The sequence below is a fragment of the Balaenoptera physalus genome (genome assembly GCF_965194825.1).
Source record: "Balaenoptera physalus genome assembly, chromosome: 13".
Classification (NCBI taxonomy): domain Eukaryota; kingdom Metazoa; phylum Chordata; class Mammalia; order Artiodactyla; family Balaenopteridae; genus Balaenoptera; species Balaenoptera physalus.
In genome coordinates this window covers 63521615-63545025 of record NC_138892.1, presented here as the reverse complement: position 1 = coordinate 63545025, position 23411 = coordinate 63521615, and the positions used below count along the sequence as shown (strand labels likewise).

The following is a 23411-nucleotide window of genomic DNA, read 5'->3' as shown; positions in this document are numbered from 1 at the left end:
ACTCTCATTTAGGCTGAGCTTTCATAGTTTTTGAAAAAGGGACAAGTGGACTTTCTCACTTGGTGACTAATGTTGCAAATGAAAGATGAGAGAGAAAGTTCCAAGGGCCAGCACAGCGCCCAGGAGTACCTTGAAGACTTTGATCTGGCAGCTGGCTGAGTGTAAGTGCTCAGTATATTCCCCATTCTCATTCTCCTTGAAGGTATCAATTTGTACTCGAAATGGCACTCCCTTCTCTCCACCATGTTTCCTCATAGTGAACTCTGTGCTAATACAATGCACCTGAAAAGAATACAACATCCAGCCAGGTTTCAGTACTGTTAGCTAGCCAAACCAGTCAGCAACATTTTTGGGGCAACTACTAACAGCAAAACCTTTAAACACCTACAAAAAAACTTTTACTCTCTTTTTGATCATGAAGAATTTACACTCTCATGAGGAAATGAGGAAAACTTAAATGATTTACAAATGCAAACAAAGTAAATGTACAGATCTAATGTTAACAAAAAGCTACTGTGAGGAATTCATTAATTGTTTCAGAAAAGACAGAGTTAACATAAAAGAGAAATGGTTTCTGTTAGTAAAACTTGCCTGAACTTTAAGGTAGATTTTAGAAAGCACAGGCACCATCCATGCTGGGAAAACAGTAAATATGAAAGCTCACAAGCAATAGGAAGAAAAAGGTTTGCTAGGCTACTGCATAAAGTCCAAGATCTTGGTAATCTTAATAGTGGAATCTTGGTTGACCAAATACTAGCTTGGGTAAGTTATTTTCTCTAAGCCTCAAGGACTGTTCTTACAACACAGGATTATTTTTGAAAGTCTTAAATAAAATCATGTATAAAAAGTATTTACTTAACACAATGACTACCTGATGAGAAGTGCTCAAACTATTGGCTATCATACAAATAAACTCTAACAAATAAGACTTTTCAAGCAATCTACCCAAAGGACATAATCAGATATGCAAATCAAATTCTAAGTATAAAGATATTCAAAATAACTTCTTGGATAATAGTGAAAAATTAGAACATTCTCAATGCTAAATAATTGTTAGGTAAGTACATCCAAAGGAGAAAATATTATGCAACCATTAGCAAGTATTTTTGAGAGAAACAAATAAATAAATTGGGGAAATTAGAAGAGCAATTCAGAAACTCCTCATTGCTTTCAGGCACATGTTGAGTAAGTCTGCACTTGTTCAGAGATTCAACCCTGTAAAGATTTCAAATTCAACATGTTTTATCCTTTAAGAACCAAACTGGTAATAAGAGATCCTCTTCAAAACTGGAGCCCTATCTGCAGTGTCTTACCTGAATAAACACAGATGTCCTCTTTGCAGGGTCCCACAGGAACTCCACTGTATTAAGTTGGTTTGGATTAGCCCTAGGATCGATTATACCCACAGACATTGGGATATCTGAGAAACAAATGGTTATCATTGAACAATTCTGAGTGCTACTGGGTTTAAATAAGAAAGCACCGATTCTTATATTATTGGTCCCTAGTTACCAAGATTTTTGTGTATCATACCTTAAACCTTTTTTTGCCAATAAAAAGAGTTTGATTAGACCTAAAATTGACCTAAATACTTTCCTTTTGAGTATCTTTTTTCCATTTTAAAAAGTTTTTACAATAAGACAATTTAAAAGTAGTTTCCTTTTAGTTTGCCAAAATTGTATTTAAAGATAGATTTAGTCTACACACTGGCTCTAGTGTCATGAAAAATTTAATTTACAATCTGCTTCACTTACAGTTTTAAGGTTAGTATTACTGCTAGAAGTAAACTAAGAGGATTGTTATAGAAGGATAAAGCAGTGTCTGAATAAAGGCAGAAAGTGTTGTATCACAAATATAAGTGGGGAAAATTTAACGTAACAATTGATGCTGACTTATGAAGTCATCAAAGAATCCTATAACAGAGTGACACATCTTATTCTCAGGAGGGAAGAAAAATGAATGGGCTTTAGAACTTTGCTTTCCATTCCATATGGCATATATTTAAATATCATTCCCTGACTTCTATTAATATTCAAACTGGGGGATAAGGCCAGGCTGATATTTATTATCATAACTATGCTATAAGTTTTCTACTGTTTTAGTATCAATGATTCAAACAAGAAAGCATTAAGTGGGTCCCACTCCACAGCATTAGCTGTGTTGGATTTATCCTAAAGCCAGTTTATCAAATGGATATCAAGATATCTGCAGGAGAACCAGTGTTTTCTCAGATAAAAACAGTAGTACTTAGATTTGTTTAACAACTATGCTTACCAATAGGAGGTAACAACCAGTAAGAGATCAAAGACACAGATGCCAGAATTAAAAGTACATTCATGAAGAGAGGCTGCATGTGTGTTTGTAAAGATCCTTCCCTTTATGATTTAAGAAAAACAAATTCTTTTTGGTTTTATTCACTAGTTTGTTGTATTTTTAGATTCCACATATAAGTGATATCATACAGCATTTGTCTTTCCCTATCTGACTTATTTCACTTAGCATAATGACCTCCAAGTCCATCCATGTTGCTGCAAATGGTAAAATTTCGTTCTTTTTTACGGCTAATATTCCATTGTGTGTATATGTGTATAAATATATATATGTATGTGTGTGTGTATATATATATATATATATATATATCTCACATCTTTTTTATCCATTTATCTGTTGATGGACACTTAGGTTGCTTCCATATGTTGGCAATTGTAAATAATGCTGCTATGAACATTGGGGTGCATGTATCTTTTTGAATTGTTTTTGTTTCTTTTGGATATATACCCAGGAGTGGAATTGCTGGGTCATATGGTAGTTCTATTTTTAGTTTTTTGAGAAACCTCCATACTGTTTTCCACAGTAGCTGTACCAACTTACATTCCCACAACAGTGCACAAGGGTTCCCAAAAACAAGGAAATTGTGGCACATGCTACTATATGTATGAATCTTGAGATTATGGTAACTGAAATAACCCAATCACAAAAAAGACAAATACTGAATGACTTCACTTATCTGAGGCACCTACAGTAGTCACATTCATACAGACAAAAAGTAGAATGGTGGTTACTAGGGACTGGGGAGAGGAGGGAATGGGAAGTTATTGTTTCATGGGTACAGAGTTTCAGTTTTGCAAGATGAAAAAAGTTCTAGAGATGGATGGTAGTGATGGTTGCACAACAATGTGAATGTACTTAATGCAACTGAAATGTACACTTAAAAATGGTTAAAATGGTAAATTTTATGTTATGTATATTTTACCACAACTAAATTTAAAAAACAAAAACAAAAAATCACCCTCAAGTTATGGATGCAATTGTTACAGAACTGAAGTGTCTACACTTTCAACTTCAGTTTTGGAATCATTATACCAGTAATTTCTTATGCTTAATCAATAACCACTTCTAGGTTCATGGTAATTGAGCCCCTGGAGCATTTTGAATCAAAGTAAACATCAAGGAAAGAAAACCAATTCTCGGACCATAGCTATAGGCATTTCCTGGGCAATAGATTCTCTTAACTTACCTATGTCAAGAATTCTATCTCCAGGTCGGTTCCACCTCCAGCCCTCCAGCTGCTGATGTTCAGTGTATTGTAGCCGTCTGTCATGGAACACGACACGGAATATACTCTAAAAGGAAGCAACAAAATCAAATGATAACGGGATCCCTTAAAAATCAGTGCTGACATAGGAAAACTAGCAGGAGTCACCCCCAGTTTGTTTCCAGACACAACTTAAAATTATTTTTCTTGAGACCTGTTTTACTCTAAAACGCATACCATACTGTATTTCAAGGCAAACTTTATAATTGCTCAAATATAATCTATATTATAATTAACTAGTACCATATTTAAAACTTGGCTTAAACATCAGCCCTGATTGGTAACTAGGCATAAAGGACTCCATTGGAAGCATTTCTACATGCCTCTACTGTTTACTGTGTAATATCTGGCTCAGCTCTTCAGATACATATGAAAATCTCACCAAGTCCCCTGCTTGCTAACCCACCATACAACCTGTAAACATTGAGGGTAGGTAGGGGCTGTTTCCATCAACTTTCCTTTTGTTCAAGTGCCTATTAATATCCCTCTCATCATCTTCTACAGCAGCTGACCAAACTCCTCTGTCTCAATTATACTGTGAATTCATTACTGTCAGTCCAGACTAAGAAAACTGCTATTCATCAACAGTAGCTTCTGGTTTCTTTGCTACTAGACCAAGTATCCAAAGAGACACTGGAACTTCTCTAAAGATCTCAAGGAGGTTACTTTATTCCACCCAAAAAGAACTTCAATGAGCCATGAGACTCTCCTGACATGGAGTGCTAAGCTTTCTGTTTCTGCAGCTCTGAAAAATCCATGTGAATAGGTGGGCTCACTCTGACCCCAAAGAAGTAACACAACAGTTTACGACTCTGCTAGCAAACTGTAGCAGGTAAGAGATACCACCAAGCCCTTTCTGAAAGAAAAAATATTAATCAAAAAAGGGTCACTAAAAGGATATTATGGAGAGGAATGATTTACTTATTTTCTTTTACCTTCACCAACTTGCCATTAATTTCTGGAAGTTCTCCAAGTTTCCTATTGTCTAGCATTCGGATTTCATAAGACTGGCCTAGAACAAAAAGTAACTACATATTATACTCATCATAAATTAACTTCCCAAGATTCAGAAAGAATGAAATTCAGTTGGTTGAATATACAAGAGTATATAACATTATTAGTATTAGTAACAACCATAATCCTTTACTTTATGCTAGGCACAGTGCTAAGTGTTTTCATAAATTATATCATTTAATTGATACAATTCTCTAAGGTATTATCGATTCCAGTTTCACATATAAGGAAATTGAAACATAGAATTTAATCAACTTGTCCAAGGCCACACAAATGGTAAATAATAGAGCTGGATACAGTAATACTTCTCAGACAGTGACCAGTGGGGATGTCCAGGGAACATGGATTAGAAAGAGGGAGACTGGAACTAAAAATGGACAAGTAGACAAAAGAAACCAGTAATATATATCAAATACGACACTGAGGCTTTGACTTTAACAGGTCACACTAGAAAGATGTACTTTTTACATATAAGTGTACCTAATTAAATATCATGAATCCATCAGGTCTGCAATAATACTAATGAATAACACCACATCTAACCTTGATTGAGATATGTCAGGGTTTCATCATGGAGTTTCACTGCTGGAGAGGTGGCAGCACAAAGCACGTATTGAAAAGGGAGGATTTTATTCTCATTATCTGGAGGCAAACTTGACTCTTCTTGCTTAAAAATGGGCAATGCTAGGACATCACTGAAATAAAACAAACAAATGACTTACTTTAACATCTGACAATGGTGTAAGAGCCGATTTATTACTGAAACCATTTAACTGCAATTTGCTTTGGAAAACCATAAACATTACACACCTTGGAGAAGTTTCTTCCTAACCATTCAGTTCAGATTACCTGCTGTAATATCCCTCTGACCACAACAATGTGGGCAATGACAGACATTCACTACTAAAACCACTTAAGTGTCCAAAGAGAGCGTTTCTAGGAATCATAGACAGGGGCTCCTAAAAGGGCTCTGAAAATTGTATGCAGAGTTCCCAAATGTCAATTTAGGACACTCAGTAATGTATTTCTTCCCAGAAAGGTACCAACTGCAGAATCTTTATAACCACATCAGCTCATCTACTCTAAGGATTAAAACAATAACCAAAATTCCAAGAAACCACATGAAAAGCACAAATCAATGACCGGTATATATTTCAAGGTCAGTTTGCATTCTGTGGAATACAACTAATATTGATATATCCCTACCAGCTATCTCCTCCAAGAAAAAGCTTCTTGTACCTCTCAGTTTATCTAAACTTGCAAACCAAAGAGACACATCCAATGAATTCTATTATGTTGCTCATTCTTATGTGCTAAAGAGTACTGGACCAAGTTTGAAATCCTAGCTTTCAGTCTCTAGAACCTTTGGGCAAATCTTGGGCAAGCTCTCTTGAGTCTTCATTCCTTCATCTATAAAATGGGAACCACATTTGCTGCAAAGAGTAAATATATGAGAAAATATTTCGGAAACAATAAGGGGCTAAAATGGATGGAAAAGATTAGAAATAATATTCCCTCAGGGAGAGATATACCATGTTCCTGGATTGAAGAATCAACATTGTGAAAATGACTATACTACCCAAAGCAATCTACAGATTCAATGCAATCCCTATCAAACTACCAATGGCATTTTTCACAGAACTAGAACAAAAAATTTCACAATTTGTATAGAAACACAAAAGACCCTGAAGAGCCAAAGCAATCTTGAGAAAGAAAAACGGAGCTGGAGGAATCAGGCTCCCTGACTTCAGACTATACTACAAAGCTACAGTAATCAAGACAGTATGGTACAGGCACAAAATCAGAAATATAGATCAATGGAACAGGATAGAAAGCCCAGAGATAAACCCACACACATATAGTCACCTTATTTTTGATAAAGGAGGCAAGAATATACAGTGGAGAAAAGACAGCCTCTTCAATAAGTGGTGCTGGGAAAACTGGACACCTACATGTAAAAGAATGAAATTAGAACACTCCCTAACACCATACACAAAAATAAACTCAAAATGGATTAAAGGCCTAAATGTAAGGCCAGACACTATCAAACTCTTAGAGGAAAACATAGGCAGAACACTCTATGACATAAATCACAGCAAGATCCTTTTTGACCCACCTTCTAGAGAAATGGAAATAAAAACAAAAACAAACAAATGGGACCTAATGAAACTTAAAAGCTTTTGCACAGCAAAGGAAACCATAAACAAGACGAAAAGACAACCCTTAGAATGGGAGAATATATTTGCAAATGAAGCAACTGACAAAGGATTAATCTCCAAAATTTACAAGCAGCTCATGTAGCTCAATATCAAAAAAAACAAAAAACCCAATCCAAAAATGGACAGAAGACCTGAATAGACATTTCTCCAAAGAAGATATACAGATGGCCAATAAACACATGAAAGAATGCTCAACATCACTAATCATTAGAGAAATGCAAATCAAAACTACAATGAGGTATCACCTCACACCGGTCAGAATGGCCATCATCAAAAAATCTACAAACAATAAATGCTGGAGAGGGTGTGGAGAAAAGGGAACCCTCTTGCACTGTTGGTGGGAAGGTAAACTGATACAGCCACTACGGAGAACAGTATGGAGGTTCCTTTAAAAACTAAAAATAGAACTACCATACGACCCAGCAATCCCACTACTGGGCATATACCCTGAGAAAACCATAATTCAAAAAGAGTCATGTACCACAATGTTCATTGCAGCTCTATTTACAATGGCCAGGACATGGAAGCAACCTAAGTGTCCATCGACAGATGAATGGATAAAGAAGATGTGGCACATATATACAATGGAATATTACTCAGCCATAAAAAGAAACGAAATTGAAATTTGTAGTGAGGTGGATGGAACTAGAGTCTGTCATACAGAGTTAAGTGAGTCAGAAAGAGAAAAACAAATACCATATGTTAACACATATATATGGAATCTTAAAAAAAAAAAAAAAAAAAAAAAGGTTATGAAGAACCTAGGGGCAGGACAGGAATAAAGATGCAGACGTACAGAATGGACTTGAGGACACGGGGAGAGGGAAGGGTAAGCTGGAATGAAGTGAGAGAGTGGCATGGACTTATATATACTACCAAATGTAAAATAGATAGCTAGTGGGAAGCAGCTGCATAGCACAGGGAGATCAGCTCGGTGCTTTGTGACCACCTAGAGGGGTGGGATAGGGAGGGTGGAGGGAGACGCAAGAGGGAGGAGATATGGGGATATATGTATATGTATAGTTGATTCACTTTGTTATACAGGAGAAACTAACACACCATTGTAAAGCAATTATACTCCAATAAAGATGTTAAAAAAATTTTTTTTTTCCCCTAAGAAGTCCTAGCCATGGCTAGTAAGAAAGAATATTCTGGGCCCTGGAGACCAACTGTTGTGATCACCATTCAGTCCAGATCAAACTTTAAAAGGATCTTAAGAGCTGTACCAAATTAAAGAGTATTTCAAATTATCTCAAGACATGCCACGAAATTTTCAAAATAAAATGTATTTTAATTTAAAAAATATGTACATATACTCACTAGAACAGTTAAAATGAAAAAGAATGACAACCCAAATGTTGGCAAGGATGTAGAGCAACTAGGACTCTCATACTTTGCCAGTAGGAATGTAAAATGATACAACCACTTTAGAAAAAGGTTAGGCAATCTCTTACAAGAGTAAACATGCATCTGCCCCTTGATCCAGCAATTCTACTCATATGTATTTATCTAAGAGAAATGAAAATATAAGACCAACCACAGACTTATACATGAATGTCCATAGCATAAAAGCAAACACTGGAAAGAATCCAAATGTTCATAATTAAGAAAATGGATTACAAACTGTGGTATACAATGGAGTACTACTCAGCAAAACAAGGAATGCAACAAAATGGATGAATATCACAGACATGATACTGAACAAAAGAAGCCAGAAAAAAAGAATATATCATGCATGATCCCATTTATATGATGTTCTAAAACAGGCAAAATTAAGGAGAACAGTGGCTTGCTAGCAGGGCGGGGATTGACTTGGAAGGTATACAGGGAACTTCCTGGGGAGATAAAAGTGTTCTATATTATGTTTAGGTGTGTGGGTCACATGGTCGTAACTGTACAGCTGAAATCTGTGCATTTCAATCCATATAAATTTTACCTAAAAGAAAAAATTATTGACTGGAGGATGGGAAATGGTATAAATGGTAAAAGAGTAGTAACATGTTGTAATTTTTAAAGCTGGGGGATAGATACAAGAGGGTTCATTACACTATTTTGTTTATATATGTTTGAAATTTTCTATAATGAAGTCTTTTTTTAAAATAGAAAAAATATGTATAGGCCACAGTGCACTTCCAGGTATAAAAGAAAGGCAACAGATACATAACATAAAAAAAACAACTGAGATTCTAAAGGGTTAGAGGTCAGGGATCCAGTGATTCTTGTCAACATTCCCCACATTCAAAATGAAATACACTCAAACCTTTACCTGTAATTTAAATATTATGCTTATACCGTAAAACAAAGAGATCAAAATCAATTTTACTATCCACAGATGGAAAGGCATTCCTTATATGCACCTATATCCCTCAGCGGTCTACATTATCCCCAAACATTAGATTATAAGGTTATTACATTCAGGCAAAAACAACAATTGATAGAAAAGTGACTGCAATCAAATGAATCATATATATAACATTATAAATTCTTATTGGAATATAAAACAAGCAGCAAATGTTCTGATTATTGACCTAAGAATACACATAGGTACAATAAAAATTTAATGGCATGAATGTTAAAAAAAAAAAAAAGGGAGGGTTAGAAAAGAAATTTCTTTCTGCTGATGTCTAAATAGCAAAGACATGTTATGAGTTGAATCCAGTCAGCAGAGATACAAACCAGTGTTTATGAAACACAGGTTTCTTGTTGCTAAAAAGTATTTCAAAGGCAAGAAAAACAAAGGGTGCTTCCCTCTTCCTTAGGCCTGAAGGTGTGTGTGCTTTGCTTATACGGGTGGGGTTAAGAGTGGAGAAGGTGGGGAATCCTTCTTTCTGTCCATATTAATTTGTCAGGCGAAACATACTATTGTTCCCTTGAGATTATACAAAACTGTAGAAGCACTGGGGTTTCTAAAAAAGTACTCTGTCCCAGTTCTTCCTCTTCTCAAAATCAGGAAGCTACCACTGCTCCCACAGCAAACAGTATAGAAAATAAAGCAAAACACTACAAAATTAAGAAACATGAGGTTAGTCTTTGGAGACTTTGTTGCCTTATCATCCTCAAATGCATCATATCTGATAATTCCTTGAAAGATTAGTGGCTATTACCAGGAATCAAGGCAAACTGGATTTTGCAACATAGCAACAGCTGAAACATTATGAACGTAGGGGTTTTTTTTCTTCTCAAGTATCAGTGCCTAGTAAGGTTAATATATAACAACAGTTGCTAGTCTTCTCAATATAATGTGGCATTACACCTAACCCCTTATGACTAAGCAAAGGACTGTCATTTGAGGCCGGAATTCTAAAATTGATTCTAAAAGTTACCACTAAAATTAACTCAAAACAGCACAGCCAACCCAAATACACAAAACTGTATTATCTCATGAGAGATTTTAAAATCTAAAATGCTCAAATATATTTGAATTACTCATGTTCCCACCACACTGTGTTGCTTTCACTCTGCTGCGGGAGCTTGCGGGAGCAAGAATACCACTCAGTTGCACATTCCTAGAGGTGGAGGCTAAAGGTCACTGGCAAACCCAGCTCTAGGCCCCTGTTTACACCAAAACAATAACAAACAAATTCAGCAAGAAACAATTCTAGAAATACAGAAGGCTGCTCCTTCTCAGACATAAATTGAGTACAGATTTGGAAAACCAACTCTAGTGGACTCTAAGTAGTTGATACCAATGTATAATTTAGCATTTTATTATATTCTTTGATTGCCTCGTATACTTAATTCATTCCAATGAAACATGAGCTATTTAAAGGGAGTAACTTCTCTTTTGTGTGCTTAGTAAATACTTGTTGACATGATTTATATTTTTGTTTCTCCAGAATATTCAGCCCTAATACATTTTAAAAAAATAAATTTATTTATTTATTTATTTTTGGCTGTGTTGGGTCTTCGTTGCTGTGCGTGGGCTTTTCTCTAGTTGCCGTGAGCGGGGGCTGCTCTTTGTTGCGTGCGTGGGCTTCTCATTGCAGTGGCTTCTCTTGTTGAGGAGCATGGGCTCTAGGCACACAGGCTCAGTAGTTGTGGCTCGTAGGCTCTAGAGCGCAGGCTCAGTAGTTGTGGCACACAGGCTTAGTTGCTCCACGGCATGTGGGATCTTCCCGGACCAGGGCTCAAAACCGTGTCCCCTGCATTGGCAGGTGGATTCCCAACTACTGCGCCACCAGGGAAGTCCAGCCCTAATAAATTTTGATCATTTTCGAATTTTCAACATCTCACAGTATCTCTGATCAAATATAAGGATATAGAAATCTTACCTGTTAAAGATAAGTTAAGTAAATGTGCACTGCTAAGTAGAAATCCACACCTGAGAGTAGAGGCCTAGCAGAAAGCATTTGAGTGGAAGTAACTGAGGAACAGAAACAATATCAGGTATGATCTTTCCTGTACGTAACTGGGATTCCATGAAGAGCTGCTTCATGGTCCTCTGAGGTATAAGTTACCCTGTGACATAAGACAGCCTCTTACTGGTCTCTACTAATGCACAGCTATGGTTTAACCTTCTCCCCCAGGCCTACCATCTCTTGAAACCCTCTTCTAGAGAGCCTGGAGCAAAGAGAGGGTGAGGTTTGATGAACTTTACCTTGAGTAAGAGGCAAACAGACAGATGTCCACAGCACCTAAGGAAATTAGAAACTAACTTGGGACAATAAGATGCCATGAACTTCTGGGCTTCCCTGGTGGCACAGTGGTTAAGACTCCGCCTGCCAATGCAGGGGACACGGGTTCGAGCCCTGGTCTGGGAAGATCCCACATGCTGCGGAGTAACTAAGCCTGTGTGCCACAACTACTGAGCCTGTGCTCTAGAGCCCACAAGCCACAGCTACTGAAGCCCGCATGCCTAGAGCCCGTGCTCCGCAACAAAGCCACAGCAATGAGAAACCCTCGCACCACAATGAAGAGTAGGCCCTGCTCTCTGCAACTAGAGAAAGCCCACGTGCAGCAACAAAGACCCAACTCGGCCAAAAATAAATAAATAAATTTATTTAAAAAAAAAAAAGATGCCATGAACTTCTAACTTCCCTATTTATAACACTTACTTAGACTCCATCATTATGAAAATAAAACATGAAATAAAACATGTCAATATCCCTATGTTAGTTACAGAATGAAAGGGCAAGAACTGAAAAGACTACACCCTACACTGAGGTCAGCTTCAAAAGAAAAAAATATCCAGTAAACAACTGGTCCTAACACTTTTAAAGAGGAGAGGACAGCAGACTGATTTCCTTGGATCTGTGGGAAGGATGGAAGGGCAGATCAGGGAGGACACCTGGCCAGGAGAGATAGCCCTGCAAGTTTTAACATGAAGCCAGTGAGATGCCCTAACTACCGAGTAATGGTGAAATTAACTGGCTTTCTTGGTAGGAGCCCTCTGTCACAAAGTGGTAAAAGATTTTTGCTACCTGAACATCTGGTGAAAAATCTCATTCAACTAGAAAGCAGCATATATAGTAAAAAATTTGCCTTGCTAATTGTTCTATCACCCAGATGGCAGAATAAGTAGAATTATAATTCTGAACCTAAGTTGACCAAGAAAGAGAAACTGATCAGAAAAGAGGAAGTGGTGAGAGCCTCAAAAGAAAGCAACCAAACCAGGTAGGCTGGAAGAAGGAACACAGTGAGAGCAGGCTTCAAACAGTGAAGGAGACAGGACCCAAGCTCAAGGTCTGAGATGGGAAAAAGTTCTCAAAAATGAAATCTGCCAATCCCACATTATCTGAGATAGAGGGAAAACAGAAAGGAGGTATCTAAAGAGACTGGATGGAAAGGTCACGAATCAACTCAAGAGTTAGAAGGACATGCACAAGAAAACTAAATATATAAAAGGAAAGAAACTATTTTTTAGGAAGTAGCAACAATATATGTAAGAAGCAAGCTTGAGCTGAAGCCCAGAATGTGCTGAGGCTTGCAAAGCAGGTAAGAGAAGGCACAGGTCCACTCTTTGATGTAAATGGCATATTACTAATTAATATAAAGCAGAGACAGAAGAACATCTCAATTCCTGTTTTTTCTTCTATCTTTTCTGTAAAGAAAAAACATCTTGAGAATAGAAAAAGAAGACCAAATATGGGACTAACAGATCATGATACATAAGGAGACTATCAAAAAGTGCCTGGAATGAAATTATATACCTGGATGAGATTATATACCAGGAGAAGTAAAGAATGTGCAGATGAGACCCATCGGTGACACTCTGTGTGTAAACTCAGACAAATCTCATGATTCTGATAATGCCAAATATCATATTAGCTTTTTATGTCTGTAGTAGCAATTTTCAAAATGAAAAAAGAGTATATTCTTCATACCTTATACCAGAGTGATCTGATATGAAGTCCAAGGCAAGACTGCAGAAAAGGTTATTAAAAGAATAGTTTATGAGTTATTTAGGCAGGGCATCAAGAATTACTAGAGGCATAACCAAACTATCTCATTTTCCTTTTTAAAATTTATTTATTTATTTATTTTTGGCTGTGTTGGGTCTTCTTTTCCATGCAAGGGCTTTCTCTAGTTGCGGCGAGCGGGGGCCACTCTTCATCGCGGTGCGCGGGCCTCTCACTATCGCGGCCTCTTTTGTTGCGGAGCACAAGCTCCAGACGCTCAGGCTCAGTAATTGTGGCTCACGGGCCCAGCTGCTCTGCAGCATGTGGGATCTTCCCAGACCAGGGCTCGAACCCGTGTCCCCTGCATTGGCAGGCAGATTCTCAACCACTGCGCCACCAGGGAAGCCCCTCATTTTCCTTTTTAAATGTGGTTTGACCAGGGAATGCTATAAGCATAAATATATCTGGATTTCAGCAATGCATAAAACAGTCTCTCTTGATATTCCTGCTGAAGGTGAAAAATATGAATTCTATAAGTTAAGTGGCTTTCAGATAACTATACAACTTCACCTAGAGTGCAGGTAAGTCTAGAAGAAGGTTTAGTGATATGCCACAGGACCCCAGAGAAACCTGTCCTCTGCAACATGTTTTATAAATAAATGACTTGGATGAGGGCACTAAAGAGGACGATGATCAAATATGCAAATGACAGGAATCTGGGATGGGAAAGCAATTTCATATATGATAGGATCAACTTTTAAAGTCATTCTAATTGGCTGGAATAGGAGGCTAAGTCTAACAGGATAAAATGTAATAAGGATAAATATAAAGTCATGCACTTAGAACTAACAACAGCAACAACAAAATGGCCCACTATATGTGAGAAAGACTAGGACTTAAAAAAAAAAAAATTTATTTAAGTGAGACAAGCAATGTGACATGGCTGCCAAAAATGCTAATATCAGGTTTCATCAAAAGTGAAGTCTGAGGGGCTTCCCTGGTGGCGCAGTGGTTAAGAATCCGCCTGCCAATGCAGGGGACACGGGTTCGAGCCCTGGTCCGGGAAGATGCCACATGCCGCGGAGCAACTAAGCCCGTGCGCCACGACTATGAGTCTGCGTTCTAGAGCCCGTGAGCCACAACTACTTAGCCTGCGTGCCACAACTACTGAAGCCCATGCATCTAGAGTCCGTGCTCCACAACAAGAGAAGCCACTGCAATGAGAAGCCTGCGCACCGCAACGAACAGTAGCCCCCACTCACCGCAACTAGAGAGAAGCCCGCACGCAGCAACAAAGCCCAATGTAGCCAAAAATAAATAAATTAATTAATTTAAATAAAAAAGTTATAGATAAGATCCCCTTACAGAGCACACAGCATCACTGTCATCTAAATTTCTATCTCTGCACAGCAACAAATCTTACTAAATTATTCTACAAACACCTAGTGTTTTCCTACATTCTAGTTCATTGTCCTTACAGTATTACTAATACTTGAGGAAGCATAAATGAATTATTTAAAAATAGTACAGATTACGTAACTCAGAAGGGCCTACTATGTTTACAGTAGGTGTTTTATACAACTCTGCCCTGAGTAGCTTAACTCTACTCCCCTGGAACTTCAAACTTCAACTTCAAACCTGGAAAAGGGACTGTTCGGTATGACCTCAAAACACAGGCGAGCACTAGATAAAAACAACACATCTGGATTTTATGCTGATGATGTCCTTGAAAGAGATATTGGTCATCTGACAGTCTTTCTTTATGAATACTGTTTCTGGAACTTTTTTCCAGATCTCAATACTGGGCTTAATGTTCTTTAAGCACTTTAAGAAGTGCTTCTAGGTATAAACCATTCTTCAGCAGTTAGGAGACCAGAAATTTGAATTGTTGTCATTTATTATGTTCATCTCAAAGCTGACCCAAAAATGATGCTAATTTCTTTTTTCCCTCCAAGTCTTTGTTGTTGTTGTTGTTGTTTTAAATATTTATTTATTTATTTCTGCACTGGGTCTTAGTTGCGGCACACGGTATCTTTTTAGTTGCAGCACGCGGGATCTAGTTCCCTGACCAGGGATCGATCCCGGGCCCCCTGCATTGGGAGCGTGAAGTCTTAGCCACTGGACCACCAGGGAAGTCCCCCTCCAAGTTCTTGAATCTCCCTCATTTCTACCATGCTGAATTATTTGCCAATTACCACTTATTTCCTTCTATAAGCAATGTGTTTTTTATTTTCCTTTAACTTAGAAAGTCACTAAAAACTTCTCATTTCAAATCTGTCTAGAAGCCTTACTTACTTTGCAAGCTGAAAAGTATCTGACCAATATCAGATACAAATTTACTTCCAGAGAGCTTGTAAGATATTAAAAGTTTAGTCAAAGCAATCTGAATCAGCAAAGCCCTACCTCAGGAGATTTGCCAGATATAGGCCTGCTTTCTGTTTTTTTCCTACATTACAGGATTAGCTCTTACAGCCTACAAATCTCATTAAAACACTGCTAATTGAAAACATCACCTGTGGCATCATTAGTACCAGGCTCTTTCATTAAATTTCTGAAATCACCGACTCTTCCCATTTAGGTGATGAATGACAACCATGGGTTATATATTCCAGGGAATCTGGCAGTTTTGATATAAAAAAATAGAGCTCCCATTTCCGTATTCAAAGATCTGATATCCAGCATCATATTATGACCTATCTGGGAAAACAACAATAGTTTTTTGTTTTTGTTTTCCTGTGACTAAGGGAAACCACCTTAGCCCCTTATATTGCCGAAACTCAAAGCTTCTTTTCAGGTCCAAAATGTCTACCAGTTCTTTTGTTTTTGTTTTTGTTTTTGTCTTTGTTTTGCAGTTAAGCTTCCCTCCCTCTTCACTAGCAAGAATCACTCACCACCTTTGAGGTTCTTCTGCCTTGCTCATTCCATCCCCGATACCAAGCCCAGATAGCTAGCTTCAAAGCTGGACAATCTCCCTAGTCCCCCATTCCTCCCTGCAGTGAAAGACAAACACAGACATTTTTCTGTTTGTTAACGCTTTAACCACTAATGACTTTTGGGGAAATCCTAAAAGTATCAGAATACCAGTCCCATGAAATGGTAAAAAGACTTTAGCTATCCCTCTCCCCTTTATGCTCACAGTGGCAGGGCTTATGAAAGTTTCTCCTCCTTCAGACCACATCTTTGAGGAAGGTCCTTTCTTCTAAAATGGCCAACATATTCCCTGGAGATGATGCAATCAAAGCAGATCTGTTACTTGCTCCCTTCCTCTTATAGATAGAAGGCAGACAGGTAGGTAGGTAGATAGATGAATAGACAGATGACAGAGAATTAATTTGCATTTCTAAGGATATGCAGAGCAAAAGACACCCAGTTCACTAAGCTTCAACCCTTCTCAGGAATGATAACTAGCTTTTTATCATTATCCTCCAATCAACAGCCAGAGTAACCTTTAAAAATGTAAATCTATATGACAGACTCTAACTCCATCCACCTCATTACAAATACCTCCATTTCATTTCTTTTTATGGCTGAGTAATATTCCATTGTATATATGTGCCACATCTTCTTTATCCATTCATCTGTCGATGGACATTTAGGTTGCTTCCATGTCCTGGCTATTGTAAATAGAGCTGCAATGAACATTTTGGTACATGACTTTTTTTTTTTTTTTAAAGTACTCGAACTGTGATTTTTCTTATAATTTATTTTTATTTATTTATTTTTGTCTGTGTTGGGTCTTCATTTCTGTGCGAGGGCTTTCTCTAGTTGCGGCAAGTGGGGGCCACTCTTCATCGTGGTGCACGGGCCTCTCAATATTTTGGCCTCTCTTCTTGCGGAGCACAGGTTCCAGACGCACAGGCTCAGTAGTTGTGGCTCACGGGCCTAGTTGCTCTGTGGCATGTGGGATCCTCCCAGACCAGGGCTCGAACCCAGGTCCCCTGCATTAGCAGGCAGATTCTCAACCACTGCGCCGCCAGGGAAGCCCGACTCTTTTTGAACTATGGTTTTCTCAGGGTATATGCCCAGTAGTGGGATTGCTGGGTCGTATGGTAGTTCTATTTGTAGTTTTTTAAGGAACCTCCATACTGTTCTCCATAGTGGCTGTATCAATTTACATTCCCACCAACAGTGCAAGAGTGTTCCCTTTCCTCCACACCATCTCCAGCATTTATTGTTTCTAGATTTTTTGATGATGGCCATTCTGACCGGTGTGAGATGATATCTCATTGTAGTTTTGATGTGCATTTCTCTAATGATTAATGATGTTGAGTATTCTTTCATGTGGCTGTTGGCAATCTGTATATCTTCTTTGGAGAGATGTCTATTTAGGTCTTCTGCCCATTTTTGGATTGGGTTGTTCGTTTTTTTGTTATTGAGCTGCATGAGCTGCTTGTAAATCTTGGAGATTAATCCTTTGTCAGTTGCTTCATTTGCAAATATGTCACTACTCTGTTTACAATGCTTCAGTGGCTTCCCAATGAAATCATGAGGGGGCCCAGATTCGATTCCTGGTCAGGCAACTAGATCCCACATGCATGCCGCAACTAAGAAGTCCGCATGCCACAACTAAAGATCCCACGTGCCATGACGAAGATCCCACGTGCCCAACTAAGACCCGGTGCAGCCTAAATAAATAAATATTAAAAACAAAAACAAAAACCATAGCTGTAACTCCTACACTGGCTATTCTCCTCTCTGGCCTCCTGAATATCCTCTCCTAATTTTCTTCCTACCTCACCAGCAATGCCTCCTCAACTCCCTTGTGGCAACCCCTCTTCCTCCATAAAACCTCAGGACTTGATTTTGGCTCTTCTCTTTCTACACTCCCAGATGATCTCATTAATTCCCATACACTTTAATAATAACTTACTGTGATGACTCCCAAACATATCTACTAGGTCCAGACTTCTATTTTGAACTCCAAATTCCATATTTAAATACCTGTCTAATGTTGCCTCTTCGATGTCTCTCAAGGATATCAAATGGGCCAGGTCCAAAAGAGAACTCTCAATCTTCCTCCAAACCTGCCCAGTCTACCTCCCCTCCCCCTATTCCTCCCACCCTTGTACTGGATGGCAAACTATTCATCAGAATGCTCAAACTAGAACCCTTGAAGGCATCCTAGATTGATACTTTTCCCTTATCTTCATGCCCATTAACAAGTCCTATGAATTTTTATCTGAAAAATGTATCTTGAACTCATCTTCCTTTCGGTAAAGTAAAGGAATTAAGAGTGTAGGCACTGGAGTTAGACTACTAGAATTTAAATCACAGCAATAATAACAGCTAGCATTTATTGAGCTTTTACTGTTTGCCTAACACTGTCCTAATTATTTTATAATACGTATATTAACTCATTTAATTTTCATAAGAACCTCATGAGGTGGGTACTATTATTATTATTTCTATTTTAAATTAAAGCAACAGAGGTTAAGGAACTTGTCCAATCCTGATAGAACCAGAATTCATACTCCTAAATCTAGTTCCAGATCTCACTATGCTAGGCTGCCTCTTGGAAAAAGGAGACAAAAGATAGGGAGAGAAGTTTAAAGCTAAGGCAACAGTCTGGGTAAGAAATAATGAGAATCTGAATCAGTAATGAAAGTAGGGACAAATTTATGAAATATTCAGGTAAGTCCTAAATAGAGAGTTATATCATCTTCAAGGACTGAAAGACTGAATATTATAAAGATGTCAGTTTTTCCCAAACTGATCTGTAGATTCAGTCCCACTCAATATCCCAATGGATTCAACTTGACAAGTTGATTCTAAAATTTTATCAATTAACAAAACCAAGAATAGCCAAGATACTCCTTAAGAAGAAAAAACATAAGAGATTTACCCTGTCAGATATCAAATATTATTTCGAAGTTTTTAGTAATTACGACAGAATAGTATGGACTCAGATAGACAAATTAAACTATATAACAGAATACAGAACCCATAAACTGACCCCACATATACAAAAATTTGATTTATGACAGAGCTGATATCACTGGTCAGTGAAAAAAGGACTGACTTTTTAATTAACAATGTTGGAAAAACTGGATATCTATATGGGGAAAAATGAAATTGGATCCTTAACAATACCCAATACAAAATTCAACTAAAAAAACCAATTCTGGGAGTTCCCTAGAGGTCCAGTGGTTAGGACTTGGCCCTTTCACTGCCATGGCCCGGGTTCAATCCCTGGTTGGGGAACTAAGATCCCACAAGCTGCATGGTGCACTCAAAAAAAAAAACACAAACAAAAACAGAAAAACTAAGTGGATTAAAGATTTAAGTGTGAAAAGCAAAAATGTAAAACTTTTAGAAGACAATAGAAAAGAATAATTCTACGGCCTTAGAGTAGGGAAGAATTTCTTAGACATTAAAGTCATATACCATAAAGGAGAAGACTGATAAATTATAATACACTAAATTAAGAACTTTGGAACCAGTGACACATAAAATGAAATGATAAGCTATAAACCGGGAGAAGATACCAGCTGTACACATAAATGACAATAGATGAGGATCCAAAATATATTTTAAATTCCTATAAATTAATATAAAAAAGACCAACCCCTCTGCTCCCCACAAATAAAAACTTGAATACTTACTTCTCAGGAGACAACATAAATAACGTAACAAAGAAAAGGTGCTCAGACTCACAAGAAATCAGGAAAATACAAATCAAAACCACACTAAAATCCACACCCATTTGATTGACAAAAATTAAAATACTGACTAAATAAAGTATTGGCTAGGATACAGAACAACCAAAACACTTAAACTCAAAGTATACCAGGAAAAACAATTTAGTATTATTTTTTATGAAGATGCACAAACTTCATAATCCAGCAGTTCCATTATTCCTACAATCCCTCTGCCTGGAATAGAGTCTCTAACTTTGCATGACCAAATCTTACTCTTGAGATACCACCTTCAGAAGGTAGAAGTAGTATTTCTATGTTCTGAACTCCTACAGCGCTTTATAAGTGTTTTTGGCATACCAATTTCTAGCCTGCATCATACATATTTATATACAAGTCTTATCTTCTCTACCAAATTGTAAGCAAATAGAGAACAAGAACCTGCTTGATTTGTCTTTTAATCACCATAGCACTAGACACAGCACCTGCATAAGGCAGCATATGATAAAGACTCAAAGCTACAGAATCAAGCTGTACAAAACCTAGCATGTAGGAGGCACTCAAATATTTGTTGAATGGGTGAATAAAAATTTGCTTAGTGACTAACTGAATCAACCAGGAATTGCTGTGCATACCAAACATGAACTAGTGGTGAAATAAAAATCAGAACACTGATTTGTGTCTCCTAAGTCCCAAATGAATTTTCCTCCCAGATTCTAGCCTGATGATGCATAGTGAGAGTCAACTACCAGCTACAACTGGAAACTACTGCCAACAAGGCAGATAAAGAATGAGGGCAGGATAGGAGGAGGTGGAAAAAAGAAAAAGAAGGTAATAAAGTAGGATAAGTAAGGAATGGCAACATTATTGGATTGTAGTTCATCTTCCATAAGAATTATAAGAGGGCAAGAAAACTAAGAAAGCAAAGAAACATTTATAGGGGCTTCCCTGGTGGCGCAGTGGTTGAGAATCCCCCTGCCAATGCAGGGGATACGGGTTCGAGCCCTGCTCTGGGAAGATCCCACACGCCACGGAGCAACTAAGCCTGTGCACCACACCTACTGAGCCTGTGCTCTAGAGCCCTGGTTGTGAGCCACAACTACTGAGCCCGCATGCCACAACTACTGAAGCCCTCACACCTAGAGCCCATGCTCCACAACAAGAGAAGCCACCACAATGAGAAACCCACGCACCGCAACAAAGAGTAGCCCCCACAGGGGCTTCCCTGGTGGCGCAGTGGTTGAGAATCTGCCTGCCAATGCAGGGGACACGGGTTTGAGCCCTGGTCTGGGAAGATCCCACATGCCATAGAGCAACTGGGCCCGTGAGCCACAATTGCTGAGCCTGCGCGTCTGGAGCCTGTGCTCCGCAACAAGAGAGGCCGCGATGGTGAGAGGCCCGTGGACCGCGATGAAGAGTGGTCCCTGCTTGCCACAACTAGAGAAAGCCCTCGCAGAGAAACGAAGACCTAACACAGCCATAAATAAAATAAATAAATTAAAAAAAAAAAAAAGTTAAGGATGTACCTCACATATCTTATTAAAAAAAAAAAAAGAGTAGCCCCCACTCCCACAACTAGAGAAAGCCCACATGCAATGATGAAGACCCAACACAGCTAAAAATAAATAAATAAAATAAATAAATTTATAAAAAAAAAAGAAACATCTATAGACCTTTAGTAACAAAACAACAAATGGGATAGGACAATTTTAAAGATGAAGAAAGCTAGCCAGCAATAGATCATGTAGTAGAGACTTTTTTCCTTACATTTATTATGCAGTATTTCAGACATATAAAAAGGTAAAAAAAAAAAAAAAGTATAACAAATACCTGTGTATACTCCACTCAGCTTAAGAAACAGAGCATTAACAGTTAAAGCCCTCTGTATACTTCCTCAGCTATAGCCCCCTTCAACTCTCAGAGGCAACAGTATCCTGAATCTGGAGTTAAACATTCTTACTCATTTCTTTATATTTTTACAGCGGTGCCATTTTTTAAAAAAGTAGTGGATAGATTTTGTGACAAAGGGCGGAATTTCATCTGTCCATCATAAGAGACTCTGAATTAAAGGGAAAGAAAAGGAACAGTTAGTAACAACTGATCAACTCAGGACAAAAAGATGAAGCTTTGGAAGATGGATAGGTGACAGCTGAAGGGGAAAAAATGAAAGTAAACAGTACTGAAAAAGTAGCACAGCAAAAAAGAAACACCAAAAAAGAACAAAAATCAGTGTGAATAGAGAGAAACAGTTGTCTCAGAAACTGCTATACTATTGTACTTGCCTTTGAAACAAAACAGAGTGAGAGTGAGTTCAGTTCATTCACTCAACAAATCAGCACAAACTATTTACTAGACCCTCTTCTAAGGTACTAGGGATATAGCAGAGAACAGAACAAAGTCTCTGCCTTCAAGGAACATTTATTCTAGTTGGGGAAAGACGCAAACAAATGAATAACACATCAAATATTGCGGAAAAGATAAAGAAGAACAGAGAAGGCAGAGTGCTGGTGTGAGGGGAAGGAGATGCTTGCTATTTTATGTGAAGGTAGTTAGAGAAGGCCTCTCTGATAAAGTGACATTTAGGCAGAAACCTAAAGGAAGTGAGGAATGTAGAAGACTATCCCAGGAAGAGTTACAGCAAATACAAAGGCCCTGAGGTGGGAGTGTGCATAGCATTTGAGGAACCGAAAGAAGGCTAGATGTGGCTGGGGTCAGCAGCAAGGAGAAGGGTAGATATGGACAAGATGGTCACAGAGGCACCACATGTGGAGCAGTGCCAGAACTGAAGCTTTTATTCAAAGTGAGATGCAAAATCACTGGAGCGTTTCCAAGAGAAAAGTAACATGATCTGGTTTACATTTTAAGTAAGATAATCATATAATTCATCACTCAAACAGGGACACTTTGGTGAGTGAAGGAGGGTGCTATCGATAGTTATGTTAGGACAAAAGGCATTAAGAAGACTTTAATTTTTACAGGCCGCTGTGTGGAGCCAGCCTGAAGGGGTTCCTCTGGCCAAATCTGGAACAATTGATCAAAATATACAGTGACAGTAAAAGACTGCAATCTACTGCATAAAGTAAGAATCTATGAGGCTACACTGATAAAAATAAATAAGAAGGAAAAGCTCTTTTTTTAAAAAAGTGATTCAGTTATAGATATATATATAAATTCTTTTTCATATTCTTTTCCATCATGGTTTATCACAGGATACTGAATACAGTTCCCCCATCCTATATATAATAGTTTGCATCTGCTAATCCCAAACTCCCAATACTTCCCTCCCCCACCTCCCTCTCCCCCTTGGCAACCACGAGTCTGTTCTCTATGCCTGTGAGTCTATTTCTGTTTCGTAGATATGTTCATTTGTGTTGTATTTTAGATTCTACATATAAGTGATATCATATGGTATTTGTCTTTCTCTTTCTGACTTACTTTGCTTAGTATGATAATCTCTAGGTCCACGTTGCTGCAAATGGCATTATTTCATTCTTTTTTATTGCTGAGTAATACTCCATTGTATATGTATACGACATCTTCTTTATCCATTCCTTTGTTGATGGATATTTGGGTTGTTTCCATGTCTTGGCTATTGTAAATAGTGTTGCTA

At 38.0% G+C, this 23411-nt stretch overlaps 1 protein-coding gene and 2 long non-coding RNA genes across 9 annotated transcripts in view; 1 reads left to right on the top strand and 2 right to left on the bottom strand.

The window, feature by feature from the left end:
• The window catches only part of LOC309641482, a 64207-nt gene that overhangs the window by 17003 nt on the left and 23793 nt on the right, over positions 1-23411 (top strand). The gene's annotated exons all lie outside the window — the stretch shown is intronic.
• Positions 1-23411, bottom strand: part of TFCP2 (transcription factor CP2) — a 52082-nt gene that overhangs the window by 11658 nt on the left and 17013 nt on the right. For all 7 annotated transcript variants that reach the window (XM_082421425.1, XM_082421420.1, XM_082421421.1 and 4 more), the window contains 5 exons: positions 5153-5304; positions 4531-4607; positions 3518-3623; positions 1314-1420; positions 130-282 (listed from right to left, as the gene is read on the bottom strand). In XM_082421425.1, the coding sequence (XP_082277551.1) occupies positions 130-282; positions 1314-1420; positions 3518-3623; positions 4531-4607; positions 5153-5304 (595 nt within the window). The remainder of the gene's footprint in view (positions 1-129; positions 283-1313; positions 1421-3517; positions 3624-4530; positions 4608-5152; positions 5305-23411) is intronic.
• LOC309641491 lies at positions 10699-16625 on the bottom strand. Its single transcript, XR_014252635.1, has 2 exons — positions 13553-16625; positions 10699-13251 (listed from the first exon to the last, which is right to left on the bottom strand). It is a non-coding gene; the product is annotated as an uncharacterized lncRNA (long non-coding RNA).